This window comes from Plasmodium vivax, chromosome 9 (genome assembly GCF_000002415.2).
Source record: "Plasmodium vivax chromosome 9, whole genome shotgun sequence".
NCBI lineage: Eukaryota > Apicomplexa > Aconoidasida > Haemosporida > Plasmodiidae > Plasmodium > Plasmodium vivax.
This window is the reverse complement of record NC_009914.1, coordinates 980,942-1,005,950: the sequence shown is the minus strand read 5'-3', so window position 1 is coordinate 1,005,950 and position 25,009 is coordinate 980,942. Positions and strand designations below refer to the sequence as shown.

The 25,009-nt window shown below is 48.3% G+C and overlaps 8 protein-coding genes across 8 annotated transcripts, besides 17 other annotated features; 4 read left to right on the top strand and 4 right to left on the bottom strand.

Annotated features, from left to right (window-relative positions):
• Positions 1–23: 23 nt before the first annotated feature.
• PVX_091990 (hypothetical protein, conserved) lies at positions 24–3,724 on the bottom strand (the record flags this gene model as incomplete). The annotated part of the gene is made up of 15 exons (XM_001615340.1): positions 24–302; positions 410–509; positions 658–715; positions 843–894; positions 1,043–1,111; positions 1,266–1,323; positions 1,475–1,556; positions 1,798–1,891; positions 2,027–2,113; positions 2,237–2,302; positions 2,448–2,538; positions 2,747–2,833; positions 2,989–3,062; positions 3,223–3,325; positions 3,570–3,724. The coding sequence occupies 15 exons, from the start codon at positions 3,722–3,724 to the stop codon at positions 204–206; spliced, it is 1,275 nt and encodes a 424-aa protein (XP_001615390.1). The 3' UTR covers positions 24–203.
• Positions 1,138–1,260: a microsatellite.
• Positions 2,027–2,057: a microsatellite.
• Positions 2,062–2,093: a microsatellite.
• A 630-nt stretch (positions 3,725–4,354) lies between the features above and the next one.
• On the bottom strand, positions 4,355–6,039 carry PVX_091985 (hypothetical protein, conserved; the record flags this gene model as incomplete). The annotated part of the gene is made up of 3 exons (XM_001615339.1): positions 5,167–6,039; positions 4,797–4,982; positions 4,355–4,489 (listed from the first exon to the last, which is right to left on the bottom strand). The coding sequence occupies exons 1-3, from the start codon at positions 5,314–5,316 to the stop codon at positions 4,355–4,357; spliced, it is 471 nt and encodes a 156-aa protein (XP_001615389.1). The 5' UTR covers positions 5,317–6,039.
• Positions 4,737–4,760: a microsatellite.
• Positions 5,194–5,217: a microsatellite.
• A 175-nt stretch (positions 6,040–6,214) lies between the features above and the next one.
• Positions 6,215–7,371, top strand: PVX_091980 (tRNA (guanine-N(7)-)-methyltransferase, putative; the record flags this gene model as incomplete). The annotated part of the gene is made up of 1 exon (XM_001615338.1): positions 6,215–7,371. The coding sequence occupies exon 1, from the start codon at positions 6,511–6,513 to the stop codon at positions 7,369–7,371; it is 861 nt and encodes a 286-aa protein (XP_001615388.1). The 5' UTR covers positions 6,215–6,510.
• Positions 7,348–7,402: a microsatellite.
• Positions 7,403–7,619: 217 nt separating this feature from the next.
• PVX_091975 (hypothetical protein, conserved) lies at positions 7,620–8,666 on the bottom strand. Its single transcript, XM_001615337.1, has 2 exons — positions 8,331–8,666; positions 7,620–8,202 (listed from the first exon to the last, which is right to left on the bottom strand). Exons 1-2 carry the CDS (start codon positions 8,404–8,406, stop codon positions 8,066–8,068), a joined length of 213 nt encoding a protein of 70 aa, XP_001615387.1. The 5' UTR covers positions 8,407–8,666; the 3' UTR covers positions 7,620–8,065.
• Positions 7,857–7,886: a microsatellite.
• Positions 8,667–10,527: 1,861 nt separating the features above from the next.
• On the top strand, positions 10,528–11,478 carry PVX_091970 (deoxyuridine 5'-triphosphate nucleotidohydrolase, putative; the record flags this gene model as incomplete). The annotated part of the gene is made up of 1 exon (XM_001615336.1): positions 10,528–11,478. Exon 1 carries the CDS (start codon positions 10,897–10,899, stop codon positions 11,476–11,478), a length of 582 nt encoding a protein of 193 aa, XP_001615386.1. The 5' UTR covers positions 10,528–10,896.
• A 1,432-nt stretch (positions 11,479–12,910) lies between these two features.
• Positions 12,911–12,936: a microsatellite.
• A 112-nt stretch (positions 12,937–13,048) lies between these two features.
• Positions 13,049–13,077: a microsatellite.
• A 779-nt stretch (positions 13,078–13,856) lies between these two features.
• Positions 13,857–13,876: a microsatellite.
• A 63-nt stretch (positions 13,877–13,939) lies between these two features.
• On the top strand, positions 13,940–16,200 carry PVX_091965 (hypothetical protein, conserved; the record flags this gene model as incomplete). Its single annotated transcript, XM_001615335.1, has 7 exons — positions 13,940–13,985; positions 14,266–14,376; positions 14,493–14,564; positions 14,690–14,767; positions 14,909–15,027; positions 15,196–15,300; positions 15,500–16,200. 7 exons carry the CDS (start codon positions 13,940–13,942, stop codon positions 15,815–15,817), a joined length of 849 nt encoding a protein of 282 aa, XP_001615385.1. The 3' UTR covers positions 15,818–16,200.
• Positions 14,694–14,717: a microsatellite.
• Positions 15,343–15,367: a microsatellite.
• Positions 15,590–15,614: a microsatellite.
• Positions 15,683–15,712: a microsatellite.
• A 1,250-nt stretch (positions 16,201–17,450) lies between the features above and the next one.
• On the top strand, positions 17,451–18,337 carry PVX_091960 (U6 snRNA-associated Sm-like protein LSm6, putative; the record flags this gene model as incomplete). Its single annotated transcript, XM_001615334.1, has 4 exons — positions 17,451–17,459; positions 17,666–17,756; positions 17,946–18,048; positions 18,280–18,337. 4 exons carry the CDS (start codon positions 17,451–17,453, stop codon positions 18,335–18,337), a joined length of 261 nt encoding a protein of 86 aa, XP_001615384.1.
• Positions 18,338–18,536: 199 nt separating this feature from the next.
• Positions 18,537–18,566: a microsatellite.
• A 1,007-nt stretch (positions 18,567–19,573) lies between these two features.
• On the bottom strand, positions 19,574–22,831 carry PVX_091955 (hypothetical protein, conserved; the record flags this gene model as incomplete). The annotated part of the gene is given in 4 exon segments (XM_001615333.1): positions 19,574–19,639; positions 19,673–22,270; positions 22,306–22,517; positions 22,534–22,831. The coding sequence occupies 4 exon segments, from the start codon at positions 22,829–22,831 to the stop codon at positions 19,574–19,576; spliced, it is 3,174 nt and encodes a 1,057-aa protein (XP_001615383.1).
• Positions 20,123–20,146: a microsatellite.
• Positions 20,417–20,449: a microsatellite.
• Positions 22,832–25,009: the final 2,178 nt, after the last annotated feature.

Sequence of the window (25,009 nt, the reverse complement as noted above, 5' to 3'; positions counted from 1 at the left end):
CCTTTGCGCATGTGTAGAAAGTGGCGACCTCGCCCAGAAGTAGCGGCGGGGGGACGCGAAATGGAAAACAAACCAAAAAAAGGAGCAATCGTGAAAGTAAGCGAGCAAACGAGAAATGGGGCAAACTAACAAGCGGACAAATGAGCAAACGAATCGATGTGCCAACATGGCGCCGCCTCTTTGTCCTATACGCTTGCCTCGATTCACTTGTTTTTTTTTTTCTCCTTCGCGTGGGCTGCCGTCCCTGGGCCATTTATGAACTTGTAAATCGTGTGCACCACCAAAACGCTCGTCAGTATTATCTGCGCGGTGAGGGGGAGGCGGTGAATCGGTGAATTGGTGAATCGGCAAAGTGGCAACATGGGAAGGCGACACGCACCCCTCCGCAAAGCGAACACAACGGACGTACCATAATGACGAAGCAAAAGAACCCCACGAAGGAAGTGAAGTCCGTTTTAAAGGCCTTTTCTATGATGTAATTTATGTGCTTTTTAAGCTGCGTTAATAATCTGCAAAGGGGGTGGGAAGAAGGGATGGACGGGAGGTGCCAGTATACACATGGGACCGCCGCTACGCCATACAGCTAGCTAGCTGAAAAAAAAAAAAAAAAAAAAAAAGCGACTCATTCACGCCTTTAATTACAACTGGGTGTCATACATGGTCGACTTGGTAAACGTTTCAGTCTTCGCTTTAAGGCTTCCCTTCACAATTTGGTCTGCACAAGAGGGAGGGGGCAATCACACGATTAATCGGTGAAGCCATGAAGCGGTGTAGAGGCTAAGCCGTTGTGGGAGCTCCCTTTAGCAGGTCCGCCGCATCACCTGCGCGCCCCTCATATGTACCTATCACGTCATCGAGGTGGTCCAAGTCGAAGTAGTCCTCGAAGTAGTACTCCTGTCAGGAAAAAAAAAAAAGAAGAAGCACACACACATGTTCGGCTACCGCTTTCGGTCACACTCGTGCGTACTCTCGCCCGATAGGCGAACGGAGGTAGACACTCCACCCCACCCAGGTGGGTTAAAATAAAACGGTCCAGTCTTACGTGGGGACGTTTGCTGAAAACGATGATTTGCGGGTACTTCCTCGCGTCGGTGCCATACAGCTCTAGGTTCTTCGGCAAAAAAAAAAAAATAATAAAATAAATAAATTACATTAAACAGTGCAAATGTACACATAGGAACACGCACATGGGAACAGTTCTTCCCCCGCTCCAACACAACAGCTCCTTAAGGTATTATCCCTTCTGCGGATTTCTTCTTTTTTACCTCTTCGTAGTACTTCCCGTCTATGTACGCAAAAATGAACTCTCCCAATCGTTTATGCCTTGAAAAAGAAGCGAAGGGAGAACACCCAAATGGGTTAGCAGGACTGACGCTTAGGGAGACTTCCCAAGCAGTAGGCAAACTGCGAATAAAAGTTCAACCGCCACTTGGGCAAGTATTATCCTTTCTGTGTCTCCCCTTTTTTTTTATACCTCTTAGCATAATGTGTAAATTGGGAGAGGTGTGCGTTAAGCCCTTTTTCCAAGTCCAAGAGGAGCAGTATCAAATTATTTCCTTCAAGGGGGTAGAAGTCAATTAATTGTGCGTGTGCAGGGTATATTACATGGCAGCCTGCGTTGCGAAGCGGTGAGTTCTCCCCTTCACGCTAGCACATCTGTGATGTCTGTTCACTCGCTCTCCTTATCATGTGAAAGTGTATCATGTGTATATATATTTATATGTGCATGTGTATGTATATTTTTTTTCCTCTTTTTTTTTTTTTTTTTTTTTGCGCGTCTGTTCCCTCCATCCATACCACTGCTCCTCAGGTTAAAGAAGGTGTGGTGGTCAACCTTGCTCACTAGGGGGAACCGATTTTTATTCATAAACGACTTCAGCTCTTCGAAGTCCTGCGCATAAATTAGCATAAGCGGGGAAGTAAGAAAGACGCCAAGGGGAACCAAAGAGGAATAAAAGAGTAACCAAAACGACTCGCACTTCCCATTATGGGCGTGCCCTCTAAGGGGGAGCAACTGGGGACTTACGATTTTGCTCAGGTCATATGTCGCATGCTCCTCTGCACCCCCCACGTGAAGGTGGTTTGCCTTGATGTTTAACTTATCGCACAGCTCCTGTAGGGGAAGCGCAAAAAAATACACACATATACTAAGTGCACGCGTGGACGCAAGCGACTCGAATCATTGCGCTGGACGCTTCTCCGTCTACGCAGCCAAACGTTCGCCCTTCCATTTAACCCCATTCTTAATGTTAATAAAGAAGCATTCCTCGCTATACAGCTTTGCCGCCTTGATTAAGTCGTCCTAGTGGGGAGGAATAAAGGGGGTGAAAAGGAAAATTACGCCTAAAAAAATTATTGCTCCTTCGTGCGAGTTATTTATTCCGCTGTTGCTTTGCTATTTTGCTATTTTGCTCTGTTTCGCCTTTTCCCTTTTCTTCTTTTTTTACGCTTAAATTTTCCGAACAAGTCAGAAAGAAGTTGTCGTCCGTTTGGCACGAATTTAACTCTTCCTCCGAATGGACAGCCCAAAAGACTGGCCTATTTTGCACACAGGGAAAATGCATCAAAAAAAGTATGAACGGGTAAGGTAATTTTACGCAAAAAAAAAAAAAAAAAAAAAAAAAATAGCTAGTACAAGGGGAAAACAAACAAAAAATAGCGAATTTGCACGGGCCCACTTGCATAAAGTGGCCGATGGGCAAAGGGACATTTTTTTTTTGCAAAATTTTGCTTCTCCTTCATTTACGTTGTGACATAGTTTATCCATTTTTTTATAAAACGCTCGTCGTTCGTGGTGTATGAGTAGGTTGAGAGCAATTCGCTTCCCTTAAATCTGAGGTGGTGAGGTGGGATAAATGGAAGTAACGCTACATGGAAGTGGAGCAGCATGGAAGTGGCGCTACATGGAAGTGGCGCTACATGGAAGTGGCCCGAACAGATGGTCGCATAAGACGATGTGGCACTGATGTGCCCCTCTTATCTACTTACAGTTTCAACTGGGGTATCTTTAAAACGTCGTACTTTTCGCAAACGCGCCGTCCGTTCGTGTCGTCGCAGTTAACCTGCATGGGAAGGTATCATTTTTTTTGCGCAGTCGCCATTGCGAAGAAAGGGGTGCAGAGAAACACACACATGGGGGAGGGTTTCCACCAATCGTTCCATCTGTGTATGTTACGATGTGCCATTTTAAGGATGACTCACTGCGTGCATACTGTCGATTACCTCTCCAAAGTATACCCTTCTTTTTTCATCAATTTGTACGTCAATTTTTACATTCATTACGGTGCTCCATATGCGCTTGCAGTGCACGCACTGGGGGGCGTAACTTCGTTCGTTCGGAAAGGGGGTGCACATGGGGGCGAAAAGGGAGTAGACATGTGTGCATATGAAAGGCGTGATGTGAGGGAGGAAGCGCAGTTTACGTTTCATAGAAGAATGGGGGGAAAGTGCCACTTGTGCATGCTAGCCTGCGTGTAGGTCTACACCGTGCCGGTTTACATGAACGTATTTTTTGCTTTTTTTTTTGCTTTTTTTTTTTTTTTTTTTCTCCTCTTCCCCGTCTGCCTTACAATTTCACAAGCCAGTACTCATTTGTGTCGAAAACAGTTTGCGCATTGTCCGCGTCAATTTTGAGGAGGTCACTCTGGGGGTAGGGCAGCTTGCAATTCGCGCAGGCTACGCAGAAGAGCAGGAGTGAACTGCGAAGGAGGAGGCTGCCCGTCATTTTGCGCCTGTGTGAGGGGTGATACAATTTTGTAACTTCTCCCCGTCGTTGCTTTCCGCGTTTCTGTTCCCTGTTCAGCCGCTAGCTGGGAATAAACTTAACCAACGAGCGTTGCGAGTGGGGAAGCGGTGTGGGGGAACTTCTTTTTTCCCCCTCCCCTGCACACACGAGGAAGGCTGTTCGTTATGAGTAACTCGGTAGCTCTCCCTATCTGGGAACATGTTCGCATAAATGACTATTCTTTTTTTCCCAGCATGTTGCATATGTAGTACATTTGATTGTTGTACACGAATGTGCGAACGAAAAAAAAGGGAAAAATGGAGTGTGCGTTTAGTAGGGGGGGAAATAATAAAAAATAAATGAAGCCACGCACGCAGAGGGATACACAACGAAGTGTCACTCTTCAGTACGGATTACCAAACATGCCATCCAAAAAAAAAAAAAAAAAAAAAAAAAAAAAAAATCGCACAAATAAGCGAGAAAAAGTACACGCACAAATAAAAAATGGAGAGCCGCGTTGAAGGACGTCCAACTGATGTACCTCTTAACCTATCAGTTCCGTTTCGCACCTCTTCTTAACTTCGCAATGCAGTTGTACCTTCCCTCAAGTGTGGCTTTCCCCCCACTTGGCTACAAATTCACGTTATTTAAAAATCGATACAACGCACCCCTTTCCTTCACGCACAAAATGTTCGCATCGCCTCTGCAGTCTTCCTTCAGCGTCCCACTCACGACTTTGTGCTTCAGCATGTACTTGATGGTGTTCTGCGCGGGGAGGAAGCGAGCGAGTGAGCTAGTGAGCGATTAGGTACGTAAGTACGTGAGCGACCGCGCGAGGGGTGACCTGCAACGGGGGACTCCCATTCGGGCAGCCACAAAGAGCGCTTCGCCGCAACAAACAGCGCTTCTCCGCAACAACGCATCGCGTGTAGCCATCGCCCTGGTGTCCGCCCCCCTACGGGTTAACCCTTTTATGCACCGTTGCGCTGAGCATGGAGCAATGCTCGCCTTGCAAGTGTGGGGGGAGCGATTCTCACGTAGGGTCTCCCCCACCTGGCCGCTCCACACGCACCTTTAAGTTGATGTGAAAGATGCGAACAATGAAATCGCCCCCGTGCCTCAAATACACATAGTCGTTAAGGTTGCAAAAGAATTTGTCATACAGATTTTTTAAAATGTGCAAATTGAATTTCCTGTGTCTTTTCTGCCGACTCCATAGGACTTTGTTTTTGTCCAAGGGGTCGATTATGCCTACCACCTGCGGGGGGGGGGGGGGGATGGCACGATTGGATGATGAGTGGATGGCAGGATGGATGAGATACTCTCCTCATCTGGTTGCGGATGACAGTGCGGGTGCTGCTCCCCTTCCTCATCACCACGTTAACAAACGCTCGCTTGAACTACGCTTCTTCTTTTTTTCTCTTTTTTTGCCCTTTTCCTACCGCGTATTTGAAGTGCCTCCTATTCTCCTTGCTGCTGGCCAGGGCATACGAGCCGAACTGGAGAACGTTGCAAATCCTTCTTCCCCAAGCGAATCGGTCACCGCAGGAGAGGAAAGCAAACAAAAGAATGACGAGCGTGCCCCTCCACATGGTGACCGCGGCGTCAGTTTGTTTCCTTCGAGGGATGTTCACCTGGGCTATAACTCGATGCGGACACAAGGAGGTTGCTCTTCACGAACGCTGGTGGGTTAAAAGCTTTTATGCGAAGGATGAGCTCTCCGGGGGGGTAGCCACAATTGAAGGAGACTTGTATAGCATATTTTTGTGTACACCCCCGTTTGGTACTTCATCGAGGGGCACCTTAGCTAAGCCGTCCAAGTGATGCAGATCCTTCACAGTTATGGCACCCCGTTGGTAGGCAGCTGACTGGGGGGGAGAAAAAATGAGCGCTCTCTCACATTGGTAGGTATCTCGCTGGCGTCATTTCCCCCCCCCGTGTCTTCCCTTCGCTTAAATGGTGCACCCGTTAATTTTCATTTAACGTTCCTTCACTTCTACGTTTCACCTGCGTGGGCCTCGCTTTACCTTAGCAATGCACAACTGGGTCACTCGCTCGTTGTTCTCGCTCCGCTGTGGTGCTGCTCAATGGGAGGAAGCTACGAGTGAGTTTGTTCTTTACCCCCTCCTGCAAGTTACCAAACAGGTGGTGTGCCATCCCGGGGGGTGCTGCTGCTGGTGGATTTCCACTTGGCAGTGCTTCCTCAAAGGTGTAGGAAGTTGGAATACTGACTGGAGCTCACTCGTAATATTTTTTTTTTTTTTTTTTCCTTCCCCTTGAATGTACCACGCGCGCGTTTATACACATCTGCTGCCAATTTTGTAAGGGAGAAAAAAAAAAAAAATGCACCCGCTGTTGGGGGTGCTTCTCTACCACGGGTGATGACTTCCCATGGCTGACGCGCCGAAACGTTCGCACCCATCATTCGGTTTTTCGCTCAACCGATTTTTCCCCTACTTGTTTGGCTCCCTCTTTTCGCCATTCACGTTGCTGTGATGTATGTTTGAAATAATGAGCCAATTAAATGAGCGGAGAAGGATGCCACACGGGGAAGCTTCAGTCACTCGGGCAGTGATTCACCACTTGGGTAGTTAAAAAAAAAAAAAAAAAAACTTCCCCCATTTGGGGTTATACAGAAGGGTTGACCCTCCCCTTGATTTCGCGCAAGGGAGGAATTAACCCACTGTGGAGGGCGGAGTAGCCAAATCGATCCTCACCGCGATCTTCGCGATCTTCACCACGCCGCACAGCCGCCCCTGCGAAGGACCCCAATATAAGAATCCACAATGAAGAAGCACAAAGTGCCGTGCAAAAAGTTTTACAGACAGAGGGCGCACTGCAACCCCCTCTCGGACAGCTACATAAGGTACCCCATAAACTGCAGCTATGTAGACTGGCGTGTGCACTACCCCCATTTGGCCGCCCATGGAAGCGACGCCCAAGCGGAGCCGATCAACAGTGTAGAAGCAACAAAGCATATCACTAACACAGAGGTGGAGCGGCCCCCTGATGAAGACCCCCCAACTCTCCAGCTGAACACGAACAAATACCCTATCGATTACAACCAAGGTCCTCCCAAATGTGCACCCCACGCGGAGGTTACCATACTAGATATCGGCTGCGGGTATGGAGGCCTGCTATTCGAGCTAAGCAAAACCTTCCCAAATAAACTCATCCTAGGCATGGAAATAAGAGACAAAATTACAAACTACGTAGGAGAGAAGATTCACTCGTACAGAAAGAACTATCCCCCTCAATATAAAAACATTTCCGTTGTTAGGACCAACGCGATGAAGTTTTTACCCAACTATATAAAGAAGAATCAAATTGAAAAGCTTTTTTTTTGTTTCCCCGATCCTCATTTTAAAAAACAAAACTGGAGGAGAAGGACCATCACCATCGAGAGCCTCTCCCTCTACTACTATCTACTGAAAAGGGATGGCCTAATTTACTTCATAACAGATGTGTACACTCTCTTCTTGTGGGTGCGGTTCTGCTTCAGCAAGTACCCCGGCTTTCGCCTGCTCAGCCCGGAGGAGTGCCAGGGCGATATCTGTGTGCGGCTCATTCATCACAGCTCGGAGGAGTCCAAGCGGGTAAGCAAAAATAAGCAGGCCATGTACTTCTGCGTCGCGCGGAAGGAGTGACACGCGGAAGCGGCAAAGGGGGAAAGCGGCAAAAGAGAAGTAACCACAGACGGAGAAAAGAAAAGGCGCACACCACAGGTACACAAAGTGGAAAAAAATATCCCCCTCGCTGGATGGGACCTCACACCGTAGGGTTTTATATTCAAGAATTTTTTTTTTTTAAATTTACACTCGTTTTGAAATGGGAACGTGGGTTAAAAGTCCACCTAGCGAAAAGGATAAGAAAAAAAAAAAAAAAAACACAAAACACAGTGCAGTACAGCACAGTACAACACAACGCAGCACAACTTGCAGCCCGCTGGACGCATATATAAACACACGAAGAAGCAAAGTTGAAGCGACATGCACGTCTACTCTCACACAAATCGCATGGGGACGAAGCACACACGCGCGGGAAAAAATTGGGAAGTACCGCTCTCCCACGAGGGGAGGCGTCAAAATGGCGAAGTTTGGAACAGCTTGGAACGATTAATCGATTCGCCCTCGCAGCATAATAGGGGACCCAAATGAGGCGGCTCCCTCCAGCTGGGAAGAAGACATGCCAAGTTTGCCGCCCCCCCCCACACGCACGTCCATCGCGACCGATGTGGAGGCACAACCAGGCGGTATTTTCAAGAGGAAGACGATGTAGACAAATCTGGAAGGTGTCTCGATGATGTCTTCCCCCACATGCTGTAGCGCCTCCCCATACCGTCTAACCTACGTTGTTGACTCTGTGCTGGTCTTCCCTCAGGGGATAGAGCGCCTGCTTGTGCGGATCCTTGTGGTTTATACCGCAAAGGGTGCAGTCCGTGTAGAGTCCGTTATTGGCCGACTGGATGTCTTCCTTTCCTGTGGGGAGAAAAAAAAAAAGGTGGATGGGGGAAGGGGCCGCATAGCATATGTGCACAGTTGTTCCATGTGAGCAAGATGCATCTCATACTTCCCCTGTGCGGACGTAAAAGACGCAGCTTCGTTACCTATTTTGTCGCTGGCCACGCATCGGAGGGGGTGCTTTCCCGGGCTAACCCCTTTGTGAGAGTAGCAAGACCTCATTTTGGAGAAGCGGGATCTTGCGAGGGTTTTTTTTTTCTCGGGTGGGTTAATACTTCGCGAAGTTGTAAATTTACGTGCGTACGTATGAGCTAGTTTAAGAGGAGTTAATTGGTGAAGCGGTCAAGTAAGTGGCGAGGCGCGGAGGGATGTTTCTTCTCATTTGTCTTTTAACTTGTTTCAGTTGAACGTGTCAAGTTAACATGTTTCACTTTAACGTGTCTGCTTTTTTAATCAGTTAAATTTTTTACTCATTTGGAGGTGGAAAAAATAAAAAAAAAATAAAAAAATAAAATTGCAGCCAATATGTTGTTCGGGGAAGCTAGCCAAAAAGTTGCCTGAACGGTTAATGCGAATTGGGATTTTTTTTTTTTTTTTTTTTTTTTTTTTCGCTAGCGAATGTAGGAGTGTGCATGTGCATGGCGGGATAAGCATGCTTCCCTTCACCCCATTCGCTTCCATTTGGAAGTGTCACGTGTGTGACTCCATTTCTGTTTTGTCCTGTTTCGTGTAATTATCTGTTTATTTCGTGTCCACTTGGTGGCGGCTTGTAGTTGCTTGGCTGCCACTCTCCGTGGTGTGCGCGCAGCTCGCCATTTTTTTTTTCCTCTTTTGCGTGATGTGAAGGGGAGGAACGCGCGCGGAGGAGGAAGCACACAAAAACGATAACACAAAAGTGATAACACAAAGGTGATAACAGAAAAACGAAAATACAAAAATGAAAACGCAAAAACGCACACACCTGTGCATGTGTTTATTCCTGCACATGCGAACAATTACAACCGCGCTTTTCTTGTGGACTTGCCCGAAGTGAGAGGCACGAAATGTTTTGCCAATTGGCACTTTTCACGCTGACATCAAGCGTATCGGGCCGCATCTCAACCGGTGCTTCCCCATCCCGTGCTGGCCAAACGAGTTAACCTCATTCCGTTCGTATGAGGAAGTCCATTTTGAGAGTCATCGGAAAGGCCACCAGAACGCGTATCGTACCTGGCGTGTGACCATACAGAATTATGCTTCCTCTCGAAAGCAGGTGTTTTATAACAAAGTGGTGCCACCACGAGAGGAACCCACGCCAAGTGGAACGTTCCAAGAATGCTCTGTCTGGCATCGATAAGCCTACCTTGGCATACCCACGTGTGCATGCAAAGTGATAGGTAATTTTTTTTTATTTTTTTTTTTATTTCTATTTGGCTACGCCACATCATCGTCCAATCGCTACCCACATCTGTGTGAAGTAAATTTCGATGGTCGTTCAAAACTGGGGAGAGGGTCTGTGTACCTACAAACACGGGGGAATCTCCCTCCTGTGTGTTGATCGGTTCGCCCCCCAGCAGAAATAAAATGGAAGAAGTGAAGTTCCTCCGACATGTTATTAAGCGCATGTACCTCCATATGGGTGCCCCTCCTCCACGTGAAAATGAAGCGCCTTTACGAATGGGTCAATTGGGGAAGGCCTCTTCGCAAGTGGAGGCAAAACGGAGTGCCCCTTTCTGCCACTCAGTTCCCTCCGATGGCTCTCTTCCTTTTTGTACCGTCTACATATCCAAACACATGAACAGAGGAGTTACGGGTTGGAGAGAGCAGCTACCCATCCTTTTCTCCTTGTGGCATGGGTTACTCCTCCCACATGCGCTCAAGCAGTTTGACATCCTTTCGAGTCACGTTCGATAGGCCAAGCGAATGGTAGTCCTCTCTCCCTACCATACCTACCAGTGCGTGGCAGCTAGATAGAGAAGCAGCATGTTAGTGGTATTGGGCTACGCCTGTGCTGGGGCTTCCTTCAAGCCCACCCCGTTGAATCGAAGCAGCACTGGCGCCTCCTAACCGAACACACATCGAGAAGGAGTGGAATGGCGCCTCCCCCCACTGATGCAAAACAAACGGAGGAAAAAAAAAAAAATACACATATGTATATAAGTGCATATACATTACGTGCACATTAGCACATGTGCACATCTTCTGCTGAACGGCCTGCACAGAGGAGCCGCATCGAATGGCAATCCCGCCAACCCGTGGCAAAATAAAATTCGCCTCGAATAAATTCCAGTCCCTCCCAAGGTGACACATAGCCAAGAGAGAGAAAGAGGGAGAAGGAAAAAAAAAAAAAAAAAAAAAAAACTCGTGTGTACAAATTGCATCTTCAAAAAGGAAAAACTTTTGGCTTTTCCAAAAATAACTGACCAACGGGTGAAGTACACTTGCTGGAAAGGAAGACTGATGGGAAAAAAGAAAAAAAAAAAAAAAAAAAAGAAAAACATTGTGCTTCCTCCATTTGTGCCGCTTCAAACTCTCCAACACAGGATAAGCAGTACCCCCCCCGTCGCATCATCGTTGGCACTTTGGTTAGCCTCCCCTCCGACTGCACACAACCGCATCGGGCAGCGGCAGAACCTACCCCGTTGGCATCACCGCTAACATCATCACCGCTAACATCACCACCGCTAACATCACCACCGCTAACATCACCACCGCCAACAACACCTGCGCAAAATGCACCTCCAAATCGTGTGCCTAACCGACGAAGTGCGGGAGATGTACAAGCACCACAAGACGCACCACGAGGGAGACAGTGGCCTGGATCTGTTCATAATAAAGGATGAAATTCTCAAGCCCAAGTCTACCACCTTTGTAAAGTTGGGGATCAAGGCCATAGCCCTCCAGTACAAGAGCAGCTACTACCACAAGAGTGAAGCGAATGCAAATGCGAATGCAAATGCAAATGGAAAAGATGCACCCGTCGGTATGGGAGGGGTCAACGCGAAGGAGAGCTGTGCCCCCCATCAAAAGAACCCAGAGATCGTCAACACGAGTTACCTTTTATTTCCTCGGAGCAGCATTTCGAAGACTCCCCTCCGGTTAGCCAATTCTATAGGCCTAATAGATGCAGGTTACCGAGGGGAACTAATCGCTGCCTTGGACAATACAAGTGAAGAAGAATATCTTATTAAAAAAAATGACAAATTAGTGCAGCTTGTTTCCTTTACGGGGGAGCCCCTCTCCTTTGAGTTGGTCGACGAGTTGGATGAGACGTCTAGGGGAGAGGGCGGCTTCGGTTCGACCTCCAACAAGTAGCCGCCCTACCCCCCATTTTGCCACCCACATGGGAATATGCTAACACATAAATGGGCGTAAACGCGCGTTCATAAAAACGCCTCTGTGCGTCCCCCCCCTTTTTTTAACTATTCATTCGACAGCTTTGCTATGCAAAAAAAAAGAAAAAAAAAAACGTCAAACTGAAATGCGCGAAACGGATATAACGAACGGGCACACAAATGGGCGATCGCTCCCCTGATCAATTTTGCCTGCACGGTCAGGTCGTTTTCCTTACCTGTGCGTGAAGGGGTGGTGCCAACTCCGGAAAGGGAGCATCTCGGGAGATAACCCCCCACGCGGAGTAAAGCATGTGATTGGGAAGGTTTAACGCGTTTGACAGGTTCGCGTGTTGCACTTGGCCAATCCCACCATGAGGTATCTTTTAATGAAGGGAGAAGTGGGCGAAACGGGGGAGGCGCAGCCGAAAGAACCGCATGCCGCGGCGCGTTCACTATAGTGAAATGATAAATGCCCACTTGTCATCCCCACACAGGCTTCACCCGGGCAGGGGTTACACACTTTTGGGGAGGCAGAAACTCTCCGGGGGAATTTTTGCAAAACGATCAAAAGGCCGTTTCGTTGGAGCCCCCCCCAGGGGGTAGGCTGCTTGATGGCGAAGCGGCGGAGGAAATGCGCAAGCGGTTTGAAGAGAACGCGCCTTTCCCACCATGCAGTGTTCGAAGCATGTGGCCTTCTCGATCATATATGCCTTCCAGCGCACACCCGTTCTGGCAGTGCAACCGGACTGGGTGGCCCAATCCGTCGCCACTTTGCTGCGCGCAAGGGGGTCAACTGTTCGAAGGAGTGGTCCACATGGAAAGCGCAAGGGTTATATACTATTATTATTCTTTTTTTTTTCTTTTTTTTTTTATTCGATCATACAAGATGCAATTATTCAGTGCATCCCCTTGGTAGACCTCGGCCACAGAGAGATTTTTTTTTTTTTCACTTCCCTTTAGCAGCGTTCCTCAGGTTAGCCAATTCATTGGCATAATTATTTTTTTTTTTTTTTTTCCTCTATCCGCTTCGTAAGGACAGCGATGCGGGCATATTAATTTCCTTTTTCCTTTTTCCTTTATCCTTCATCCTTTTTCGATCCCCGCGTTGTACATCGCTGCTTAACATCTTCGCATAAAACGTTCGACGGAGCGGCGATGTACAACGCGGGGGGGGAGGATAAAAATGAGGTAAAAATTAAAGGGACTGCTAAAATGGCGGTAGATAAACAACAGGAGCAGTGAAACGTATATGCAACGGAAGGCAATGCGAAGCAGAAATGTGGATGTTCATTTATTTTTATTTTTTTTTATGCTTTTTCCCACGCCATTTTTCTCCCATCCTGTATATAAAATAGTTGTCGTTTTATTTTTCTCGGTTTCTTTTTAATTTCGGTTAACAACGGGGAAGTATACCTATACATACGTATATATATATATAGGGCCAATGAATTTTTTTTTTTTTTTTTTTTTTAAGTGTAGAGAGAGCCCTTCCGCGGGTTTTTTTTTCGGATTCGTTTCGTTTCGTTTCGCTTCTCTTCTTTTCGTTTTTTTTCTTTTTTTTCTTTTTTTTGCATTTTTTCTGCGTTTTTTTTGCGTTTTTTTTTTTTTTAATAGACGACTGACTCTTCCACTCGACTTGGCATTTCTTGCGGTTCTTTTTCAGTGGCCCTTTTTATTTTTGCTTGCTTGTCACTTTTCTTCGCACTTGCTACTGCGTACTTGACATTTCTCCCCCAGTTGGCACTTTCCAGTTGGCACTTTCCGGTTGGCACGTTCCAGTTGACACGTTCCAGTTGACACTTTCCACCTGTCACTGCTTCACATTTCATATTTCTCGCTTGGCCGTTTTGTGGCTTTCCTATGCTTGCCCTACTCGCATGCGCAGTGTTAGTTTGAACGTATGACGCGCGAATCGAGCGTAGAGAGCGCAGAACATAGAATTTAAGAAAAAGAAAAAGAAAAAGAAAAAGGAGCACAGCGAAGACGTGAAAGAAGAAAAAAGAGGAAAAAAAAGAAGAAAAAAAAAGAGGAAAAAAAAAGAAAAAAAGGCACCCTTCCCCCAGCACGTAGAGTCACTTACGAATTAAATTTCTGCAAAGGCAGAGCTAACTAATAAAAAACAAAAAATCGGAAACGTAAAAATTGACCTCCCCCGCGAGCTGGAGATGCCTGTGGCGAACCACCCTTCGAGACCACGAGCGGTAGAAAGCGCGGTTTGGCAAAAAGAGGAAAAAAAAAAATAAAATAAAAAAAAATAAAAAAATTTTTTAAGTTGCGGATAGGACGCAGAACACACGCACGGAAGTTACCTCCCGGCTTGCGCGAGGAGAAGGCGCACCCTATATTTTAGGCTTTATCTTCCCTTTAGTTTTTGCGACATTTTTGCGGCACTTTTGCGGCATTTTTTGCGATAATTTTTTTGTGAACTAGCGCGACCGACCATGTGGAACCAACTGCAGGACGGAGAAAACCCAGACCCTGCTAGCAGTAAGGATTAAAAAAAAAATAAAAAATAAAAAAATAAAGAAAACGCCAAGGAAGGGCGCATATAAAGCGAAGACAAACAATCCAGCTGTGCTTGTAGATGCAACTACGTTTGAATGAGAAAAAGGGGTGACCCTCCTTTAGTGAGGGGGTCTTATCTATCCCGCTTGGGGAGCACCTCTCGAGGATCTCATAGCGTGTACCTGTAACATGAGCATCAGTCCATTTTAGCCTCTTCCCCCCATTTTGCTCTCCCCATTTTCCTCTTCTTTCCCCACCCCAGGCAGAGGCTTCGCAAGTGGGTTCAAAAAGTACAAAAGCTTCATCTACATTTTGCTGGTGATCCTGGTCGTCTTTGGTATCTTCATTTCGTACTACGAGCTGAACGAGAAGCGTAAGTGCGCACGGGTGGATGGCCACCCAGGCTGGCCATTGGCCGACTGACCAGCAGACCGCCCCACTGATTGACCACCAACTGACCCACCGTTCCCCCTTCCCTCCCCCCCGCAGAGGTCGATTTCGAACTGGACTGCAACGACCTGAACGAAAAATGCCTTATGTACAAATACCCCGAATTTAAGCGTAAGTTTTTGAGGCCTCCCGCCTGCCATTTGGCGCTCATCCGGAGTGGCTTTCGCGTTTAAGGCTTCTTCCCCGTAACGTCACTCATTTGCCTCTCATTTGCCGCTCATTTGCCCCCCCTGCAGCCCACCGACTTCGCATCGTCGACGTGCACCCCGAGAACAACAACGTCCTCCTGAGGAGCAGCGCCCCCCTATTCAACGGTAGGAGAGGGGGTCCTCTCCCCCCGCCCTCTTTCTCATTAGCGCTCTCGCAAAAGAAGCGCTCTCACAAAAGAAGCGCTCGCGTATTCGCGTATTCACGTGTGCATGTGCTTCGCTCCCCCCTCCGCTTCCCCCCCGCAGGCGTATTCTCGGAGGAGCTGCTGCGCAAGCACATCAAGACGGTGATGGAGGATGCAAAGCTCAAGTACAGCGATGACATGCCCCTCCACATCATTTCCTTTTTGAGGAATGACTCGAAGGTAGGGCCAAAAGTGACGCCTTCTATCCCTCCCCTCCTTTGGCTACACAACATGGGGGAGTTATCCTATAAAGGATCTACTACAATACCCCTACTGCATGTAAAAAAATGAGGAAATTTTTTCCTGCCACTCACCACTCATTTGTGAACCCCTTCGATCGTTCCGCAGGAGGGATGCTGCTACACCTCGCAAAGGTGCTACGCAAGAGACGCCAACATCGTCAACCAGGTTCTTTTGGGTCACCAGGAGGATCCCTACGAGGTGGATTCGAAGGTAAGAAGGTGGTCTCACCACAAGTATTGTTGATCGGGGTGGGAATGTGCCTAATGGGAAGTTTGCCTAATGGGAATATGCCCTATGGGAAGTGGGTTTGGCCTCCCCCGAACCATCATGCTTCCACGTAGGGTACCCCCCATGTGCCTCCTTGCACCACATATCGCCTACCCCCATGTGCCGCCTCCCCCCCCCGCAGACCCTGGAGAACGAGCTGAAGAGCCTCAACTGGGACACCGACCAACTCCTAAGCAGAATCAACGAACTGAACGAAAAATTCCAAACCATGAAGAACACCATCTTCATAGTCCACTGCAGAAGGGGAAGAGATCGAACGGGAGAGTACGTCGCTGCGTATAAGATGATTGTGAAGAAGCAGGACTTCGACGCGGTGGTGAAATCTAATGAGGAGATAGGCAAGGTGAAGGCGCCCTGCTTGAATATGCAGAAATGGCTCTGCCTCTATTTGGAGAAGGTCATGGGCTACACGGACAGCGGCTGCTACGACTTTAGGTGAGCTTAACAGGTGGGGGAAGTTAGCAGAGGAGCTGATTTGAAGAAGCGAACAGAAGAGGTTATCCAGCGAAGCGACGGATCCGTAAAACCTATTATGCCGCGGTGGAGAGAGGCAGTCAGCTCAGCTCGCCCACATCAGCTCTCCCACCTCGCAGCTGCCTGGTCAATGGCGGGCATCTCTGTAGACGCAACTCCCGTGTGAAGATTTACAGCTTGGCATTCCCCACGTCCTATTTTTTGGTGCGATGCGTTCGGCTGGAATGTGTTTAGCGGCCGTGCGTTTCCCACTCCCCCGTCAGAATGAGCATCTCCCGTCAGAATGAACATCTCCCATTAGAAGTGATCGATCGATCGACCCCCCACTCCGTCGCGCCCCTATCCTCCAATTCGCGATTTATTTGTCCCCCTCTTCCCACCCCCTCCTATTCATTTATGCGTTTGCCTATTCATTAACTTCTATTTGTCCCTCCTCCCCCACAAAGGGGATACAAAATATGCCTATTTTTGATGACAAGCTGGGGGTGGGCAGGATTCATTTTTTTTTCACGCGACATCCAGGGGGGGGGAATAAAAACCCTTTTTGGTAGTCCCACTCTTTGTGGGTCCCAGCTGTACAGTTGCATAGGGGCGGAGCGCCGATCGGGTCGTGTCGCTATTATGTATTTACTGCCCCTACTCCGCATGCGCGAGAGTCTTCTTTCTTCCTCCTGCATGCGATAAATGGGGAGGTGTCCCCGTGTATGCTCCCCATTTGGCGTGCCCCCTTTTACCTTTGAACACCCATCTTCTACCGCCCGGCGGTTGGCTCAACAGACGAGGGGAAAAGAGAGAAAAGTTCCCTTCGGGCGCGTCGCACCCCCCTGATGATTTAAGACCGCGCGCCCATTCGACACATGTGAGGAAACGTGAGCAAAAAGGAAGAACACAACAGATGAACGCAAAAAAAAAAAAAAAAAGAACACCCCCGTGGAAAGGAAAAACCCAACGTTAATGCGCAAGCGCTTCCACTACTACATACATACGTACGTACATACATACGAACATACATACATATTTACATACTTGCATGTTAGCCTTTTTTTAATTTTTAAACTTTCGACTCCTTCAACGTTTAATTTAAGCTTTTGCTCCATTCGACGGTTAAAAAGGTGTTTCCTGTGCGGCAGTTAAAAAAGTGTTCCCTGTGCGGCGCTTCACCCTTTCGGACGTGGCGGCCGACCAGGGCACCGCGCCGCGGCAAGGGGCGCCAAATAAGCAGCGGAAAAAAAAAAAAAAAAAAAAAAAAAAATTCAAACAACGCAAAAATGCGAAAAAGGCGAAAAGGTCCCCCCAAAGCAAAAACTCTTTGAAAGCTACAAAAACGCGGTTGACCCGAGCAGCTACGCCCCCCAACTGCTCAATCGCTTCGCAAAGGGAACGAACAAATCTCCCCACCCACTTCCTTCAGATAAAGCCAAAATAATAGGAGGCGAATCAATTTCGAGTGGTATCTTCGTCGCTATTCCCCCCTCTGAACATTTCTTTTCCCCCGCTTTAATCGCGCGACGTACCGTACCTTCTACCACTCGCAGCTTTGTACGTTCTGCCCCCCTCCAGCTTTTGCTTCATCCCAAAGATTGTTTAGAAAGGGAGACATGTCAGTGGTAAGAGCAGTTAAAAAAGGAGAAAATTAAAAAAAATGACCCTCCTAGGTGGGGAGGCAAATGCTTTTGGTGGGTCACCTCATGCATACATTTAAAAAAAAAAAAACAAATGAGGAGGATAGAAGGATAGAAAGATAAATAGCTTTAATGCGTGGACCCACATTTTTCTTTGCTTCCCTCCTTTTCACCCCCCCTCCCCCTTTTAGGGTATAGCTCCTCTCAACCCTAAGCCCTTCCTGAATAGCCTGGCTGGAAACCGAGTGATCATAAAGCTGAAATGGGGCATGGAGTACAAAGGTGAGCTGGCCCATCGGGTGGAGGCCTCTACAGGGGCATGGTTGCCAGTGCGCCCACCAGTGTGCCAACTGGCATGCCCACAAGCACTCCCACAAGCACTCCCACTAGCACACCCACTAGCACACCCACCAGCATGCTCACCAACATGGTGGCCCTCGAAACGTGACCCCCTTGTTCTGCCCACCGCAGGGAACCTCAAATCGTTCGACGCCTACATGAACATACGGCTGGCCAACGCGGAGGAATGGATTCACGGCGAGTACAAGGGCACCCTGGGGGAGATATTCCTGAGGTAGGCCGCCATATGCCCACCTGCCCATCTGCCTCTCACCTGTCAGCCCCATTGGCCTACTACCCCTTGGGGGTCGTCCAAGTGCCTTTTTTTCCTTTTTCCAGCACTACCAGTTAGGCAACGGGACGGGCCCCCGTTCGAAGCACGCAGAATCGTATGAACAGCTAAAACGTGGGCGCACCATGTTTCCCATTTTTTTTTTTTTTTTTTTTTCCTTCCCCCCCCCTTCAGGTGTAACAACATACTGTACATTCGGGAAGACAAGGAGACGGAGAATCCCCCCAAGTGAAAACAACCACAGCTGTTGGTGTGACCTCTCAGCGGTTTTCCCAAACGTGTTTATTCTTACGCGTATGTGTAGATGGGCCGGAGAGCGCATTTCATGTGGATATTTTTTTTTTTTTTTTTTTTTTTTTTGTTAAAGTTAATTTTGAATGACTTCCAACGCTGTTGTCATTCCCTCGTTTAGTTAATACCAACTCGTTTCAGTTTTAATTTTTCTTTTTTTTATTTTCACCTTAATAGTGAAGGATAACGTATGACGGGGGAGTAACTTTCACGTGGCACCCCCCCCACACGAGGGCTTTCCCCCTGTAGGTGTGTACCCATCGGATGTCATCACAGTTTTTTTTTTTTTTTTTTTTTTTACTTCCACACATGTGCAGCGAGAAAATGATGTGGTCACAGTGGAGTACTAAGTCGGTTCGTTTTTGCCGAGTGGGGGGACCACTCCGTTGGGTGATCCACTTTGTTCACTCCCCGTGGTAGTACCATCAAACGGTTGGCATGCTCTGATGGGGAGAGCCGACTTGTAGGCATACACGCACAAATGTGATTACAGTGAGGGGGAAAATTTAAAAAAAAAAAAAAAAAGAGCAGGATGGGAGTGTGGCTAATACCCCCACGTGTGATACCTTCGCTTATCTCCCCACTCTGCTTTGTAAACACGTAAAAGAAAAGGACAACTAAGTGGAGGGAAAAGAATGAAATCCCTCGTGAAAGAAAAAAGCGCGTACATGGGGGTGCCTACGGCTAGCGCGAATGGGAATTAACAACATGGCTCCAACGTGTGGCACTGAACTGCAGCCTCGGTAAAGCCTCTACAAGGATGGGGCCAGCGTGCGAAAAGTGCAAACATGGGATGCTATCGAATTATTTGCAAGCGTTTCGTTCGTCAGTCTTTCACCAGCCCTTCGCTGAAGTGGCTTCCCCAGGTTGGTGCCCGCTGGTCGGCCACGCTCTTTCCTTTAAGCGTGGGCAGACATAACAGTGCAACAGCAGGAGGGGAGTTCTCCTCGGCCACGTTGCGCTGGATGGTCATACAAAATTGTGAAGCTTGGCCAAACGGGGATTCTTCTTTTTTTCCCATCCTGTTGTTTATTCTTCAAAGCTGCCATTTTGTTTTTCTTTTTCACCCCTTGATCGATTCATTTCTCCTCCGAGGTGGTAATTCGGACGGTCCCTCCTGTGTGGCGATGGGGGAGGACACATCTCCACCTACAACTGTGCATAGGTGTGTCTGCACTTATGCACGTATTTTTTTTTTTTTTTTTTTTTTTTTTTTTTTTTTTTTTTCTCCCCTTTGCGCCTTCTTATGAGCGATCACTTAACGCTTGCTTCGAACCAGTGGAGAGTCCCCACTGCTAACGGAGGAGCTATCATCAGACGTATCTCTGCCTATCCCCCTTTCCCTCCGCCTTCGCGCGTCCCGTTTGTGTGCCTTCCCCTTGGAACCTTTGGCAGAAAAATGCTTCATACTTTTGTCCATCGAAGACGACTCGCTGTGGGAACGACTACTCTCGACGGACGATCCCACAGAGGACCTGCTCCTGCTGCTGTGGCGGTGGCTGTACGGAGTGCCGTCATGCGTTTTTTTTGGAGACTTCATTTTCGTGGGCTTCACCTTTTTGGGCTTCACTTTTGTGGGCTTCGTCTTCTTCGTCTTCTTAGACTTTTCCTTTTTGGACTTCTCCCTTTTGGACTTCTCCCCTTTGGACTTCTCCCTTTTGGACTTCTCCCCTTTGGACTTCTCCCTTTTGGACTTCTCCCCTTTGGACTTCCTCTCTTTGGACTTCTTTTTCGCCTCTTTCCTTTTATCAATCGAGCTGCTACCCCTTCGGGTCTTCTTCCCCTGGCGGTTGCGCTTCTCGCGGGGGGTCTCCTCTGCGTCTTCGGACACGCGCGCCCGTTTTAGCCGTCGTGCGCCGCGGCCATCACGTTCGCTGTTACTTTCGCCATCGCTTCCACTGTCACTTCCGCCGTCACTGCCGCTATCGCTGCTCCTTTTCCTCTTTGCGCCGCCCCTTTTCCCATCTGGCCGCTCTCCCGCACCACCACACACGTTTCTACTTCTTCGCGCCGCCCCACCATCACCGCGCGTGTTGCCCCTCTTCTTCTCCCCCCCAACAAGGCAACCACCACGCCCACCGCTATCGCTACTACCGCAGCGGGTGTTATGCTTCCCCTCCGTGGTTTTTGCCCGTCCAAGTGATTCACCTTCACTACCTCCGCTCCCTTCCCGTGTTGCATCCCCAGCAGTGGACCCACCTCCACTGGCACTTCTGCTTAAGGTTATTCTCCCTCTGTTTCTTCGTCCATCCTGCGGCATCCTTTTGCGCCCATTGTCCGTTTTTTCTCCTTTCCCCTCCTTCGATTTACTCCGAACGATTTTCCTCTCCCCCGTGGAGGACTCATCAGTTGAGTGGCTCTCATTAATTCTTTTTCTTTTCTTCCCTTCGTGCAGGTACCTTTGCTTGCGTTTCTTTCTGCCTCCTCTATAGGCGCTGCCACTGCTGCTACTGCGGTTAGAGCTGCTATCCCTGTTATCCCTGCTGGGGGAGTTGGCCCTACCGCCAATGGAGTGCTCCCCAGAGTCGAAGTCGCCCCCCCCGTGTGCATTCCCCAGTCGGCTGAGGTAGCACGATCGTAAGTCCTCCTTTAGGTGGTGCTTACTCTGCTCCTCGAAGGCACCGCTACTACTGCCACTGCTGGTACTTCTTGGCCTGTTCTGCGCGCCCACTTCGTGCCCATTTTCCGTTTCACCTCTTCGGAGATGGCCCTCCTTTGTGCTGTTGCTGTCGCTTGCGAGGGTCGACAGACATATGCGTTTTTTTTTGGTCGCTCTGGGGGAGGAGCTTTCCTCCCCTTCCTTTTGCGAAGAGCCACTCTCTTTATTACTACTACCGTCGTTATTGCTTCCCTTTCGGTGTGCCTTCTTTGCAGGTGGCGACTCCCCTTCTGCGTTCGTTTCGCCGCTTCCTTCCTCTTGAGTCACCCCCTCACAGTTCACCTCATCGGAGCTACTAATACTTACAGAGTTAGCTTTTTTTTTTGTTCCTTTTTTTTTTTTTTTTTTTTCTTTCAAGCGGTCTAGCAAGTGCGGTTGATTATTCGGTCCATTTGGTGGCTCTTCACTTGGGTAGCTTTTTCCGTTTAACTCACTGGGGAGGGTTGTATCATCACTGGAACTTTCAGTTGACTTTTTTTTTTGCTCCCTTTTGATTGTCTCCACTCTTTCGCCACGTTTGAGTGCCCCTCCGTCGTGGTGGGGCTGTTCCCCAGGTTGGTTCTCCTCTTCAGTGGAGCGGCTTCGTCCCTTCGGCGCGCAGTTCTGCGAGTCTTTGTCTCCTTCCTGGCTCTCTCTGCTGGGGGAAAGGGTTTTGCAGATTCTTCCGTGGGTGTCTTTGGGGGGTAGCCTCTCAGCGTCTTTGGGGTGTAGCTTCTCAGGGTCTTTTGGGCGGTCCTTCCCGCTTCCTCTTTCGATGCCTTTTGGGGGGTCCTTTACGGGGCCGCTTTCCCTGCTTGCCCCTTCACTGCTTCCGAGACTGGCGCCTCCGCTGAGGGTCTCGCTGCTCTCCCTGCTCTCCCTCTTCATGCCTTTGCCGGTTGGCTCCCTTTGGCCTTTTCTTTGTCCCCCTTTTGGGTTTTTCCTTTTCCTTCTCCCTTTGCCGCGTTCGCCGCGTTCGTCGCGTTCGTCGCGTTCGTCGCTGCAGCTGGTGGCTCGGCTTCGGCGTCTATCTCGGCTTCTTCTTCTGTCTCGACTTCTTCCCCTGCCTCTGTGTCTACTTCGGCTCAGGCTGCTCCCGCGACTACTCCCGCGACTACCCCCCCTGCTGCAAGACGAACGGTACGAAGAAGACGCGCTGTAGGTGGAAACGCTCTCCGTGTAGATTTTACGAGGCCGATATTTGCTAGCCATTTTTTCCCTTTTCAGTTTTTTTTCCTTTTTGCTCACTTTACGCGTTACACGGCTCTTACTTCGGTCATCGCTTCGGTCATCACTTCGGCCATCACTTCGGCCATCACTTCGGCCATCACTTCGGCAATAACTTCGACCATCGCTTCGGCCATCACTTCGCTCATCACTTCTATCATAACTTCTATCACATTTGCGTCTCCCCCTTTCGGCTGATCTGCCTCTACTTCTGTGCGTTCGCTTCCCCCCACTGTGGCTCCGATAGGGGTGCCTTCTGTACCTCCCCTCACGCGCCCCGTGCTGATACATCTTCATCGTCTCTGGGGACTTCCTCCTGTTCTGCGCAATAATAATTTTAATTTCCTTGCCATCTATCTTCGAGTGGTTTAAAATGGTTAGGGCTTCTTTTGCATACTGGGGCTCATAGTACTCCACAAATCCGAAGCCCCTCGGTCTCCTTGTGTAGTGGTCTAGGGGGAGATACACGTCTCGTATTCTTCCAAAGCTCTGAAAGATTTTTCTAATTTTCTCTGGACTTGTGTGGAAGCTTAAGTTTTTTATTAACAGGCTGCATCCATTTTCGACCATTTTGCGTCAATCCAGGGGGGGTTATCCTTACGATGCGCTTCTCCTCCTCGGTGGTGCGTACTCTTGTGGGCACCCTGTGAGGGGGCGCCTTTGTCCTCTTCGCTATTTTCGCAGGGGAAAATCGCAGGTGCTACTCTGCCCAGAGCGGCGAATTCGGAAGGGGCACTATACCTAAGCTGTGCGAGCGTCAGTGTAGAAGTGTGTTAGTGTAGAAACGCATCAGTGTAGGAACGCATCAGTGCGCGTTGGCATAACGGGGTAGGTGAGTAGTTCCCTAAGTGAAAGGCTATTATGTGAGAAGTTATTTTGGTAACTATGTAACCCCCCACTGCACACACCCGCTTGCCCAATCTGCAGCACTTGCGGACGCGCTTCCTCAGGGGCGCTGGACCATTTCCCTTGCGCGGGCTCCGCTATGTGCCTCAAATAAGGGAAAAACAAGCTGAAAAGAATTTCACCACAACGGTGTATGTGTCATGCCCGACCATAAGAAGGGACAATAAAAAAAGAGAAAAAAAAATTTCTAATTTTTTTCCCATCAGAATGAAAAGAATGTGAGAACATTTACGGCGCGCTACTTTTTTTCGTCTTTCTCGTTTGCTGCGTTATTTTCCTTCCAACGACGAGGGAGGATTATGCCGGCGCATCGTGAATCAGTTTCCACCTTTTTACTTCCAACTGCATGTGCGGTGTGGGAACATATTTGCATGCCTCGCTTGTGGCTAACAGTGCGATCTGTTTGGATTTCTACCTTTGGCTTTTTCTTTTTTTTCGTCGCTAAGTGAAGTCCCTTTTTTTGTTTTCCTTTTTTTTTTTTTCCCCTTTTTTTGTTTTTTTCCATCCACATTGAGTTCACCAAATATCAGAGAAAACGAAACAGCGGCGTGGGAACTGCCCTTCACTGGTCTCCCCTTTGGCTTTCTTTTTTTTTTTTTTGTCACATTTTATCGCCCCTTTGTGAGCAGCCACGCGGCGCTTACGGAAACGCGTCAGCTTCAACTCGCCACGTTACACACATGGATAGTTAAAATAATAACAAAAAGCTACCCCCTTCCGCCTGCCAGTACACACACGTAGAGGCATATGGGAAACGCGATCGCACGTAAAGGCGAACATGCGCACCGCTCCTGCCATACAAATGGACACACCAAAATGGCAAGTATGCAGGTGCGTAAATGTAGATGGCTGTATGAAGGAGTCCCCACACATGTATGTTCCCTTTACATATTCCCCTTCTTGGGGGATATTTTCACGAAAGCGGTCTGTGGAAAGGAAAGCAATCTGCTGATGATTGGCAACTGTGCGGTGAGCATGATCGATTACACATCTATTTTATGTGCCAATGGGCACTCCCTCCTGTCGCTTTCCTTCCCCGGAAAATTACTCTCAAAATTGGGGAGAAAGGAATAACCCCTGTGGAGCACCTGCCCAATCAAGTGCTTCAAATCAAGGCGCGAACACAGCACAAGGAGAGTGTTCCTTTCAATTTATGGACTTCCATCTGTCCGTCGGTTTGCCATTTTCTCCCCCAAACAAGGGATCATAACGAATGGCCATTTTTTAAGACAATTAAATTGGCGTGAATCGACATTTAGCTAACACTCCCATTTGTGCTATATCACCACCGTGCGCTTTTTTATGGGTAAAGGAAGGGGCTACATGTTTGCAAACCGGCGAAACGATGCACAGGCACTGCAAAATGTGCCAAAGTAGGAAGAATAAAAGTTACCTACATGTAACGATGGTCTGAGGCTATCACTTTTTCCATGCGCAGAAGTGACTGTCTTTTTTTTTTCTCTCCCAAGTTATTATACACTTTTCAGCATTATGGCGTATTCTTCAACTCGCACACAAAATAGGCAATCCACAGTTCACACTTCCCTTCTTTTGTTCTATTCTATTTATTTCCCCCTTCTTCCTCTCATTCGTTTGTTTTCCCCCAGAGGGTCGGCGCGTCCACACTTCGAAAAGGACAACACACACACACGCAGACGTGTGTCCAAAATTGCGAACATTCGCTTCGCCCAATAATGATGATTTTTTTTTTTTCAGCTAGCCAAAAAGTGGAAAAAAAAAAAAAATCCAACTTTTACCTAACTGTTCAGGCGATTTTTCCGCAAATTGTTAGCCATTTTGAGATGTCCAAATGGTTGGCGAAAAAGAAACGTGAAAGGGGTA

Bases quoted from the DNA above. Each gene is read 5' to 3' on its own strand.
- PVX_091975 (XM_001615337.1), bottom strand. From the start codon at position 8,406: ATGAGGTCTTGCTACTCTCACAAAGGGGTTAGCCCGGGAAAGCACCCC. The intron at 8,203-8,330 runs GTAACGAAGCTG...TTCTCCCCACAG, and splicing joins CGTGGCCAGCGACAAAATAG to GAAAGGAAGACATCCAGTCG.